We start from the raw sequence: 12426 nt of genomic DNA, 5'->3' as shown, positions 1-12426 counted from the left end.
GCGCGCTCTCACAACGCGCGTCACAACCCGCAAAACCTGTTTGTTTTTGTCTCCTTGTCCCCGATCGGACGTACGAATTCGCGTGAAAAAACGGCCGAGATATTCCGCACGTCTCTGCACTTTCTACTACGATTTCGTCGCGTCTCATTCGTTCTCGTCGAGCGTGGCGTCTCGTCGTCGATGTTGTCTCAGAGATGCAGAAAGTGCAGCTGCGGTACGAACAGATGCGCGAAATGGTGCAGCATTTAAAAATGGCCGCAGCTTCGTCGGAGTATCGGTAGATCGGCCGTCGTAAAATCGTGCGACCGATATACATACGTACGAGTCGTTCGTCGTAATCATCGCGGCGTACACGTCAATGGCCTGTCTTATTTATAGTGACCCATCCGCTTGACCGCGACCTGCCAAGTATTTTGACGTAAGAGACCGCATCGCCGTGATATGCGCGCTGCGTAGGAGATATCGCATTTCGCGTTGGATCTCTCTCACAGTCCCCCGTCGCTGTCAAAAACCCCGCGTAGGATCGCTCGTTCATCGCGGCACAGTGCCTTCTTGCGTCGTCATCGTCGTCGTCGCCCAGGTAAATAAGACGCAGTCAATGAACAAACGCAACGGTCGTTGCGTGTGAGGTTAGTACGCGGTAACCCAGTGATACTCGTTTGAATGTGTGTAGTTTAACGCAGTCGACGGTGAAAGAGCGAGCTCGCGAGGAAAGCGGCAATGTCGCCCGGTATTAACGACGGCCCCCGTAACACGGGCACCCTGCCGAAAAGCAATCGGAGGAGCGATCGGAACCGAGAACGGTCCGCTGCTAATCAACAGATCGCGAACCGCTCGGCTTATCACGGCCAGCCACAGCATTTTAACAATTTGGTAAACCCACCAAGAATTAATTTCCTTTTTTCTCCTTACCTCCCGCCCTCTCTCTCTCTCTCTCTCTCTCTGTCTTCCTTTCCATAATTTAATAAATAAATCACTGAGGATGCATAAAGCTGTTGAAAGAAAATTTGAAATGTATTTTGTCATTATTTAGCATTTGTAATTAAAAAAGATTATCTGATGTCTTAAACATTATTAAAAATCATTGTTTGGTGGGTCTACATCTCTCTAGTGTGGTGGGACAGAGTCACAATTCTAGATATTTAAAAGATTTTGACACAATAGTATTGGAAGCAACGTTCTTGTCTGAAAAGAGAAAAAGTTTGACGAGACAACTTATATAAAATAGTGGCAGTCTTGTTTTTTATATAGAATTGATCAACAAACCATATGATAGAAAAATGGGTCGTTTGTAAATGTAGCTATTTGTGTAAAAATGGTATTAGGTTAAAGAATGTATTCATTCAAGGATAATAATATAATATTCAATGATTTAGATGTAAAATGGACTTTTACTTTTTAAAATATAATTTGCAGCAAAACCAAATGTTTTTTTTAGTGGAAATAACTATTCCCTGATCTTCTTTGTTCAGAAATAAAATTAGAGGATATTTATTGCATGTATTTTGTATATTTTAAATATTTGACTTGAAAAATATTTGGTGATTTATGAAAACATTCGGTAGGTTCTACAAATAGACTAGACTTAACTGAGATTTTACAGACTTATAAGGTTACATATGAAGCATCTCTTGAATTGACATGACCTAGATATGAAATATTTTTATATAAAGATAAAAATAGATATTTTTATATGACTTTTTAAATGATTTTTTAACCATTTTTACTAGTCCAGTAATAATGTATTTCATCATTTTTTAAATCTCAAAATCGTCTTGGTCTAGAAATAAAATACCACATGAAAATAGGTTTTTTGTGCAATTTTTGGGGAGTTTTGGTTGGCATTTGCTTGTTTTTTAAATCTTTTGATTTTTGATGTGTTAAAATTTTTGGTTACTGTGAAGTCTCAAGAAATGGTTGGGTTTCCATGACGTGAAAGTGATGTCTCTTTAGTTTTTAAGAACTTTTATGTGCTTTTGTGACTTTTGTATAATTTTTGAGAAGTTTTTGAATTTGGGAGCATAGGAAGATAACAATTCATTGATTTTGAAGATGAGAGATTTTTTTATTTTTCAAAAGTTTTATGTAATTTTAAGGGATTTTTCACATGAAAATCGATCTCCCGATGCTCCCGGTCCAGAAGTAACATTTCGATAGCTACTGGTATGTATTCTTAGAGTAAGAAACACCCCACTATTCTATAATCTATTAATAGACCGAATACGACACTGCTGAGAGAGCAGCTAATAGCAACGTATTTGTCAGTAGGTTCTAGATACTCTGTGCCACCAAATATCTTTTAATTGTGCTAAATTAAAATTATCTTTTATTTTATATCTTCATTACAATTACTTATATAACTTCAATATACGTGTATTTTTCACAAATATTAAAAAGATACAGAATTCTATCATATAATTATTCTAAGTGACGTTTAAGACATCAGCTAATATTTCTCTGATTGCAAACGGTGAATAATCACAAGATACATTTTTACAAAATTTATTTTATGCTTTCGTGTTTACAAAAATACCTCACCGAGTCAAATTCGTTGTACTAGTTTCATTTGGACTGGCAAGCAGTGAGCGAGCGCGAACGTGAATCATCGAGAGCAGCGAAGAACAGTAATACTAGATCAGCTACTTCTGTGCCCTCGTACTTTTATCCAGACTTATCTGACCTTGGTATGCATATCTGTTTGACGTTATCTACGTATCTTCATCATGTCAAATATTATTTCTTTCCACTAATTCATAATTCTACTACAGTGTCACATAGTACAGCAAGACAGTACAATTACAGCACAGAAGAGTGCTCGTGGCCAAAAATGGTTCCACCCGTTGATCCTAGAACTCAGTCGCCACCGCGATTACAGGCGGCAAAGCCTTCCAATGTGAATAAGATGGTACCGCGACTTTTATCGACTGTATTTTAGTGTCTTTTATACCTGATTTTTATGATTCATGTTAATTACATTTCAATATGTATGGTAATTTTGTGATTTTATTATTATACTTTAAAGCCCGACAGAAACCAAGTAGAGAGTCGTTTAAACCAGATCAGGGAGTATATCAAAGTCACCGCAACAATGATGGATTCTCTTAGCCAATCCTCTGATCCTGTGAGTAATATCACTCACTCACTCACACCACGCACAATAGCAATGCGAATTTAATGTCTAGAAGTACTTCATATCCGTAATGTTTGCTGTAACAAACATTTTGCAGCGTGCACAGGCTCAGAACGAGAAATTAGCTAGAATGGTGGAGGATCTTCATGACAGTGAGAGGAAGCTGTCCAAACTATTAGAGCAGTACCATAATCACGGAATTTTCGACGAGGTGGCTGGTGTTATTTAATGATTAATCGAAATATTGGGAACTAAAATGTCATTGTACAATACTCAATGTTGTTTTTACAGAATAGTGAAAACGGAAGGGAGGATGTGGACGAACGTGGCGATGCCAGCAGAGAAGTACAGCTGCGAAGAAATATGGAAGATTATCAGAGCAAACTCGCTCAATTGCAGGAGCACCAGGCTAGTCTGGTGGGGATGCAGATGCGCTTCAGAGAAAGGCTGAACGAAGCGCGCCAAGCGCAGCAGATGCTTCTGCAGCAGGAGAATCAGAACACATCCAACTCCGCCACGTGGGAAGGTAACCGCACGTCTCTGCCGGGTCCCGCCAACGTGGAGCAACTGGAGTCGGAAACAGCGGCGCTTCGGGGGAAGTTGGCGCAACTTCAGACGAAGAAGAAGCACATGGATCACCTGGTGGCGGAGTTGCAGGCCATAGACTCATTCGAGAGAGGCAGTTGCGTTAGTGTCTTATCCTTTCTTTGTTGCGTCACTGCGGCTAGTCGTCGTTACTAAGATGAATTCCATTGACTCTTCAGAGTTCCGAGGGTTCGCGGAACACGATTAGGGACAAAACCGCGGAACTGGAGGCGATGAAAGCGCAGCTTGCGCACATAAAAGCTCTGATGGAGGACAGCACGAGAATTCGCGATTCCATAGACTCCACTTCCGAGCTCGAGCAGGATGTTGATGTCAACAGCGAGGGTGCCGCCGACATAGAAATCACCGAGGATGAAAATGCGGCGAACATTTCGTTCGAACGTCAAAGCGACAGCGACGACACTGGCCACGGCCAGAAGATCCGTAATTCCGGCGAAAGGCCTACAATTGAAGACGTACAGGTAAGCGTTACGATCGAGTATCGTGATTACAATACTGCACGAAGTTTGCGTTACTCTTGTCCTTTTCTTCCAGGCCATGACGCGGGAACTTAAGGAACAATCGATTTTGCTCCAAGCCACGCGAGCCGAATTGCAACGTTTGAAACAACCATCGCTGTCTACGACCATCCATTCTGCGTCTTCGTCTTCCTTCCCATCCATAACCCCGCCCCCGGCGCTCACCCCGTTAAGCTTGAACGAGAAGAAGCAGAGTAATAACGTTAGTACAGAGACTCAGCAAGCAAAGAGGCGTCAACTGGAAGATCTTATAAAAAAGGTCCGTATTTCTCTTCCATGTCCCTTGCATAATTATGTGGGTTTTATTTATTTCCTTGTCAACGAACAGGAACAAGCACAACCCTCTAACGTGAACCGAGATGTCCAGGGACCGGACCTCAATAGTCAGAGAAGTTCTGGTTCTCAAGTTAGTCATACTAGCACACCTGCAAATGTTTGGCCACCTTCAACTGTCATCGGTAAGTCTCATTGAGATTTATATTGGTTGCATGAGATATTGTTTCATTCCATTAATTAATGTCATTAACTAAATGAAGTAACATCGAACAAAGCATATTTATCTTGCGTTCCGTTGCAGGAGGTTCCAACGAGCAAAGCGTCGACGGCGTGTCTACGTCGGAAAATTTATTAGACGTTGGTCCACAGGCCGCTGCTATCGAGAATGGGTTTCCTGCGAACTGGTGGAGCTGTCCTTTACCACCTGTGAATCAGGTGCAACATGGTAAAGTATCAGCTTGGACGATAATTCTTCAGAGATTAAGGAAGCATCGGGTGATTAATGCTTTTCCCTGCAGCCTCCGCCGAGTATTACCGGCAACTGATATTGGGCTCGCAAGCTCAACAGCTTCAAATGATGAATACAACGATACATCAGTGTTGTCACCTCTTGTGGGCGCAGCAGCGTGAGCTGCAATCCATGCGCGCGGCTATCACTCAGCTGCAGTTGCAGCTTAGGCAAAATCAGGCGCCGCAGCGTGCCAACAATGCTGAAAATCAGGAGGAGTACTCCAATCTGAGCCGCAATGCGCACCATCTCGGTGACACGCTGGACGCGACTTTGCCTCCCAGCTCGTCCTTACCGAACCTCGTGTCACTGCCAAATTCTTCAGCAGCGCCCTCGCATACTCCTGTAGTCACCCCTAACCCGCAACAACAACAGCAGCAGCAATTGAACAATCAAGTACCTCCTGGTAATAGAGCGAACAACTACTGGGACAATTTTCGCAGGTAATTACTCACGAATCGACGAATATATACGTGTCTCGTCACTATTTTTGACTTGTTAAGAAAAACTAATTTCAATATTCGTATATATTTTAAAATTTAAGTTGTGGAGATAATATCTCATTGTGTATCACTTTACGTTAAACCGTTTAATCGGTATATATACATAAAATATATAGTTTTCTGAAAATCTTTCTGATTTTTATTGCATCTAATTTCGAAGAAAATTACTTTTTATAATTGGAAGGAAGAGATGAAGATATAGGATATTAACTGGATTTTAGAAACAATTACTGAATCCGGACGAAAATCATCTAGCGAGAAATCATTTGATATTCCGAAATGTTCACGAATATCCTATATTTGTCTATGGTACTTTTCGTAGTAATCAGATCGGTCGTCATTGTTTTTCATTTTTCTGTAAACCCAAATGTATTACGTTACGTTTAGTAATAAACATCATGATCTGTCCTTCTCTTTTTCTGTGTCTTATACTTCCGACTCATCACTACCCTTGTTTAAGATCGTATTTAAGCACGTATTTAGGCTCGTATATATAGCTCACAATTCAGTTACATAATCCTGTGGTTAATACAAATGAAACTAAGTAAGGAACATTTATTGGTAGGTAATACACGGGTATGTAAGCGGATTTTCGGAGATTGAATGGAACACATCGTCAAACCTAAATTTTCCCACAGCTAATATTAATGCATGCAGTAACAATAAGTGTTGTATATCACTGATACTTTTTGTTTGCAGTTCATTAAACGACGTTCCCCTTCCTACCATTTTAATTTCAAATTTCGTAACGAAATTGTCTTATATATTACAATAATTGGTTTTGGCATGATTTGAATTTTCACATAAACTCACAAACGTTCACTTTCTTTCGCTCTAATTGTGTCTTCTTATTTCCAGCTATTCTCGACAAAATCTCCTCTCAGGAAACGTAAAAACAGTGACCGATGCTCCAACGGCTATAGCGAATTCGGCATCTTCTGCAAACACGATCGGTGCAAGCGGAAGCAGCGTCAACAGTTCACTGATGTATGTAGCGTGAATATAATATGAATGAATCAATAATTGGCACACGTTCTTTGTATAATAAAGTTCTGTTTGATCTTTAAGGAAAGACAAACGGAACCGAGAACAACAACAAGGAAGTGACAACTTGCCCATACCGTTAATCGGCGCAGAAGCGCAATATTCATTAAACTTACAATTAACGTCTAATCTGCAACAACAAGACAGGGAAAACACTACTATTCGCAGTAATATTATAGCAAATGAAGTGTCTCAGCAAGTCGACAACCTTTGGGAAGAAGCTCACGGTTCTTTCCGATTACCGTCTACGACGAACGATGATAATTTCCTTCATAATCTAAGGTTTGAGAATCTATTTCTTTAGAATTTATTATAATATAAAGAATCATATTTAATATTGATAAGAAAAATCAGTGATTCGGATTCTTCTTAATAATATATTGTTTTTACCATTTAAAGTTCAGAGATGAAAGAAGCACTCAGTTCGCTCATCGCGGTAAATAGAAGACGACCCGATTATTTAATAATTATTCTGAGGGAAATTAAGGCCATTAGCGAAGACCACAGGTTGCGGCCACAGTTATTACGATCACTACGCGCTCTGCAAGACACGCAGACATTGATGAATAATCCATTGGTTAGTACACAGTTCACAATTACTGTTCCCGAACATGTGTATGAATTCGTAATATTGAATTATGGAACAACCAACTAAAATTTTATGTAGAACGAAGTGACTGATTTAACTCCAAGTGAAAGTTGTCAGTCTAGCGATGAGGACTCGGACGTTGGTGCAATATTAGGCTTCGGTCTGGAGAACCAATCGTCTGCGACTGAGTTGGTTACAACATCTCATGTCATAGACACTGCCTCCTCGCCAGCATCACAAGTACCGTTGATAGACCACTTAGATATATCGGTAAACAATTACATGAAATGCAACTGAAGACAAATCAACACGTCAAAATAAAACGTTGCAAATACGAACAGACTACACTATATGAGTGAAACGAAATGTCATCGTGAAAATTGTAAGATTAATCTTAGCTCACCACATTCCGGTCCAATGGACTGCTGAATATTTTTCGGTTTTCTAGCTTTTACGTAGCCTGTTTTTTTTTTCTTCAAGTATCAGATGTCAACGAACGAAAATTTTTGTTAAATCGCATTTACAGGATTATTTGGAAAATTTGCTCGAAAATACACTTTTTCTTATAATAAAAAATTTAATTTAAATCCAAATCATTTTCTTGACCTTATATAACCATCTTATTTAGATTATATTTCTACTTCCCACATTACAAATTTAAAAATATGAATTAGAATGAAAATGACAAGACGACAAAAGTCGAACGGTCTCACGGACCGGAGTGTAGCGGATTAAAGATTCGAAAATAAGTGCGGCTAACTATGATTAATGCTGCGTACTTAAAATTTTACTGACCCGCCGACTCGTTTGTATTTTAACGCTTTAAATGAAGAATTGTCTACCTAAATTATTTATTTATCGTTGTTAGGGAACATTTTCGCTCGACTGTGCCAGTGCTCTCCCTTCCACTTCTAACGGTAAACCCGGCTACAATGAAGACTTGGCAGAAGCCGATCAATCGAGACCGGAATCTTCGGGAAATCAAAAAGTATCGCTCTCATTTTTTTTTTCAATTTCTCACGTCCGCATAGGTAGGGCACAAATCAATATTACATGTAATTATGTGTATTTTTTAGCCTTCTACCATCGACATGGATAACGAAGAGGGACAAGAGGAAGCAGCATCTTGTCCTATTACCGCGGAAGCGATTACCCCCGATCTCGAAAGTCTTGCCGCTAAAACTGAAGACGAAAGAGCAGAAGATATCGAGCTCGAAAAATTTTATTACTAGATTACATCATAAGCCGTGATGTTATTTATACGAATGACTTGTAGTTATTTTAAGCATAGTGGAAAGGAGATGGATATATCAGGTCTTGATCTCTCTGACAAGATGTGTTGGCTTACTACTGCTTCCGATTTCCCAAGAGTATCGACTAATAAATAATTCAAGTCTGATACAATAATAAATGCTGTTGAAAAGTTAAAAATTTGCGATTCAAATATGCATAATATTCCTTGTAATAAAAAAAAAAAATATTGCATAGAATTTATAATAAGTGTTTAACTGAAGATTTACGTTACAAATTTGTCTAGAGACTAAAATAGATTTGGTATAACAATTTATAGCTATTACATATTGTAACTTATTACGATTTATAAAACTCGCTGTGTATTTCGACATAAAATACGTGTTAATATTCATTATCTTCGGACACGCATAAATACGAACTGTTTTGTTTTACGAAAACTTTAAGTTTTCTCGTTTTTTTTTCTATTTATTATTTTTCTGAAAGTTAACAATTAATGTAATAAGATAAGTTTATGTTGCCAAACTTAGAAAAGTATTTATTGTGTCCGGCATATAAAACTATAATACATAACAAAAAAGTTATAGCTGCTGTATCATAATATATTACAGTTTACAAAGAACTTTCTGTGTCGGCGCTTCGAGATTTACAAAATGTGTCTTAAGATTTATTATAAATCTCCACATGTGAATCTCTGAAATGCTGTTTTACAAAAGTAATGTACATTTCCTTTTTATTCTCTCATTTTATACATCTATTTATGTATCATTAATGTGTACTACACAATAAAATTTTCTAGTATAACAAATATAAATTTTGTCCAAAATATCAAATTGACAACTCAGATATTTGACTCAGAACTCTGTCTCGATATGGTCCAACGATTGAATCCGCTGATGATGGTATATACTGCATCCATGTGTCTCAAATAACATTCTCTCGTACTCCGTATCGTTTCTATTTGACTTAGAATTGTTATTTGACGAAATATATTTACAACCTGGGTCATCTGTTGAACTAGATTTATCAGCTGGCAAGAAATAGGATTGATAATGGCCAGTGATATTTAAACATATCGACGATGACAGGTTGTGCATCTGGTCCATTCCGCAAGTCCTCGTGTTTTCCGTTTCGCGGTGAATGTGGCCGTTACCTGTTTCTAGAAGGGAGTAAATTTATTATGAACTGATTTTGCCAATTATTCCCTATATCATCGATTTGGTTAACAGATGGTAGCTTAAGAGTAAAAAAAATTATCTAACTTACTATAAAGTATCAGTAATTTCTGAAAAACTATTAGCATCCATACTTCCCGTTACATACCATTTATCTGTAATATGAAGGTCGCAGGATGCCTCAAGCTTCAAAATAAATTTAATGTCAGGATCGGATGCGAGTCTCTGTGGTCACAGATGTTAATGTACAAACCCATAGCAAAAAAATCGACCGTTTATATGCCTGAGTATCAATATTTGCTCGTAAAGATTCATACATGTTTTATTGGTATTATAATATTAATTATAGAATGTTATAATATAATATATAATAATACGTAATATATTATTATATATCATAATATTAATAATTAATAAAACAATCAATTTCCTCGCTAGTACGAAAGTAGTATCTATTGTTTACGGAAAAAACGAGAGTCTGCTTATGCATCCTGCATGCATATAAAAGCAAGGCAATGGTAAAAAGTAAGCAGGTAACAATTCTCAAAAGGAGAAAGGGTTCTTCAAATTCTTATTGTCGCGATTTTGAGAGAGTACATGTGAGTAGAAGTGATAATAGGTTTTACCGATTTCACGTACATTTTCCGAAAGTATCAAATTTTTGCAATATATATATATATATTTTTTTTGTTAACTCAATACAAATTTACGGAGTTCTAGCAACTTAAATGAGACAAACTCTGGCGAGCAACTGCAGAGAGTGCAAACGTCGGTTGTTGCCATCACATCATTTATTAATAAAAATGCGTAAATATTTTAATAAATACTTAAAAGTGTAATCACATTCCGATAGAAAAAGTTTGATTATCGCCTCACTTAAATATCTTCCGACAGAAATAATTCCTGAAAGGCTCGGTTATTTTTCAGCGCTCGTCTACTCATATATACCTCTTTAATTATTCCCCGCGTAAACAGAAGGAATGTCGCAGCGGCCTCTGTGAAGTTTCTCGATACACGTACAAAATATGAATCAACGAGCGGGAAAGGAAATCGCCCGGTTTTTCGCGCGACACGCAGCGGCGGATTCTCCGCGTTCGCGGAAGGAAAACGACGAGCGCGCATCGCTCTCTCTCTCTCTCTCTCTGTTAATTTCCCCTCCTAGTTCTACATTTCCCAATTCTCTCTCCTACCTCGTCGAAGCCTTTTCACTGCTGCTGTGTCGTACAGCTCACATTGCCCGGGTCGCTTGTGATTCTTGCGAAACGGTTGTGGGACGTCGACGTCCATCCGTTCCTGTCGCACTTCGAGCGGAACGTTTCCCAGGCTGTCGCGGGCGCCCATCGCGGACGGTAACCTTCCTGTAACTACTGGGAGCAGTTGGGAATAAAACTAGTGAATATCCGACGAGGTTCTCTACCGAAAATCTCGCTCGGAGAGATCTTTCAGATCCCTCGATCCTTACCTGTTCTCACTCCCACAGGTGCAACGTGGTCGTGATAATAGCCCGTGTGACCGACGAAAGGCGATCGTTCGGCATTAAAGCAGCCGTGCCGCGAATTCTCGGTCACAGAGCGCGATGTGTGTGCCGTTGCGAAGACACGATGCGTGCCGTCGCTCGGCACGCCGAACGGAAAGGCGGACGGCTCATCGTACGTCGGGAACATAATATTTACCGGACCGTCACCATCTGTCGCGTATCGCCGATCATACATCACTACACTGACGGTGCACTTTGTCGTTGCGTTACCACCGTACGTGTACGAGCGAGCGCGCTACGCACAACCACGTGAGACCAAGAACGCGAAACAACTGGACGCACGACGTCGACACCTTCACGGAAGCACGACGAATGTGCACTGACCATAGGTAGCATCACGGTATATGCACCGAAACAATTCCATTGGTACCTCTCTGACCAATAGACGGTGGAATAAGATGCTCTCTTTCTCTCTCTCTCTCTCTCTCTTTCTTTCTCTTTCTAATCAATGGACAGTAGAATCAAGCGCTTTTTTTTTAACCAATGTTAAGGGATATGCGCATGTGCAAAACAGTGGGAGTTATACGGCAGTGCCCTCTGAACTTCTTTCTCACTTTTTCATTCATTTACTCTCTCTTTCTCTCTCTGTCTTCCTCTCTGACTCATTATTGTATACATTTAGCACAGTGAAACATAACGTACTTCCGATCATTGGTTAAAAAAAGCACTTCACCGTCTCTTTTCTTTTTTCCTTTATTATTTATTTATTTCGCGTGTAAGCATTCTTAGCCAATAGAAAAATTTGATTCTGTTATGAGAAACGGATAAAATTCAATGAGTCGTAAATTCGGTAAAAAATGCCAATAATGGAATAGTTCGACAAATATTGCGCCGTTTGAGGAGATCTTTTGTTTTCAGTAGGCTGGGCCAGCTATTACTTATAAAACTAACTGTACTACATGGGTAATCTATAAATGCAAGGTCGTTTATGGGATGTTATACCTGAGCGAGCACACTGACAAAGGCAAAGGTACAAAACAATCAATTGTCCTTGAAAATAAATAGTTCCTTTGGTACCTGAGAAAGGGATCTGTTTTCTTTTCCCCCCCATCTTTATTTAGGTTTTCTATTCACCCAGGTTTCTTGGTTGTAGGCTTAACTAATGTACCATAAATATGTACTACACAATAAAATGTTGTATATAAATGTAAATGCAGTAAGAAATATTTCACTCAAAATTCTTGTCTCAATACGGTCTAACAATTGAGTGATGATATATTGTGATATATCGTGATGATATATTGCGTTGAGAGAGATTATATAATATTAATTATAACACGATGATATTA

General features: G+C 39.0%; 2 protein-coding genes across 5 annotated transcripts; one reads left to right on the top strand and one right to left on the bottom strand.

Moving 5' to 3' along the window:
- The first annotated feature begins 100 nt into the window (after nucleotides 1–100).
- LOC106745612 lies at nucleotides 101–8504 on the top strand. Of its 3 annotated transcripts, none has more exons than XM_014621377.1 (18): nucleotides 101–580; nucleotides 674–873; nucleotides 2561–2684; nucleotides 2769–2905; nucleotides 3023–3121; nucleotides 3228–3341; nucleotides 3422–3817; nucleotides 3895–4197; nucleotides 4271–4513; nucleotides 4583–4712; nucleotides 4832–4975; nucleotides 5049–5481; nucleotides 6400–6528; nucleotides 6610–6867; nucleotides 6985–7162; nucleotides 7253–7414; nucleotides 8043–8162; nucleotides 8251–8504. In XM_014621377.1, exons 2-18 carry the CDS (start codon nucleotides 721–723, stop codon nucleotides 8404–8406), a joined length of 3279 nt encoding a protein of 1092 aa, XP_014476863.1. In that variant the 5' UTR covers nucleotides 101–580; nucleotides 674–720; the 3' UTR covers nucleotides 8407–8504. The 3 variants fall into 3 exon arrangements, with proteins under 3 accessions (XP_014476863.1, XP_014476862.1, XP_014476864.1); XM_014621376.1 differs by having other exon boundaries at nucleotides 7253–7444; XM_014621378.1 differs by lacking the exons at nucleotides 101–580; nucleotides 674–873 and adding an exon at nucleotides 2113–2470 and having other exon boundaries at nucleotides 7253–7444.
- A 92-nt stretch (nucleotides 8505–8596) lies between these two features.
- Nucleotides 8597–11508, bottom strand: LOC106745613. Of its 2 annotated transcripts, none has more exons than XM_014621380.1 (3): nucleotides 11063–11508; nucleotides 10791–10964; nucleotides 8597–9584 (listed from the first exon to the last, which is right to left on the bottom strand). In XM_014621380.1, the coding sequence occupies exons 1-3, from the start codon at nucleotides 11310–11312 to the stop codon at nucleotides 9280–9282; spliced, it is 729 nt and encodes a 242-aa protein (XP_014476866.1). In that variant the 5' UTR covers nucleotides 11313–11508; the 3' UTR covers nucleotides 8597–9279. The 2 variants fall into 2 exon arrangements, with proteins under 2 accessions (XP_014476866.1, XP_014476865.1); XM_014621379.1 differs by having other exon boundaries at nucleotides 10791–10967; nucleotides 11063–11507.
- Between the last annotated feature and the right edge of the window lie 918 nt (nucleotides 11509–12426).

The sequence above is a fragment of the Dinoponera quadriceps genome, unplaced genomic scaffold (genome assembly GCF_001313825.1).
Source record: "Dinoponera quadriceps isolate SergipeBrazil2010 unplaced genomic scaffold, ASM131382v1 scaffold1476, whole genome shotgun sequence".
Classification (NCBI taxonomy): Eukaryota; Metazoa; Arthropoda; class Insecta; order Hymenoptera; family Formicidae; genus Dinoponera; species Dinoponera quadriceps.
Note: the sequence above shows the minus strand (reverse complement) of the source record. Positions and strands in the feature narration are given on the sequence as shown.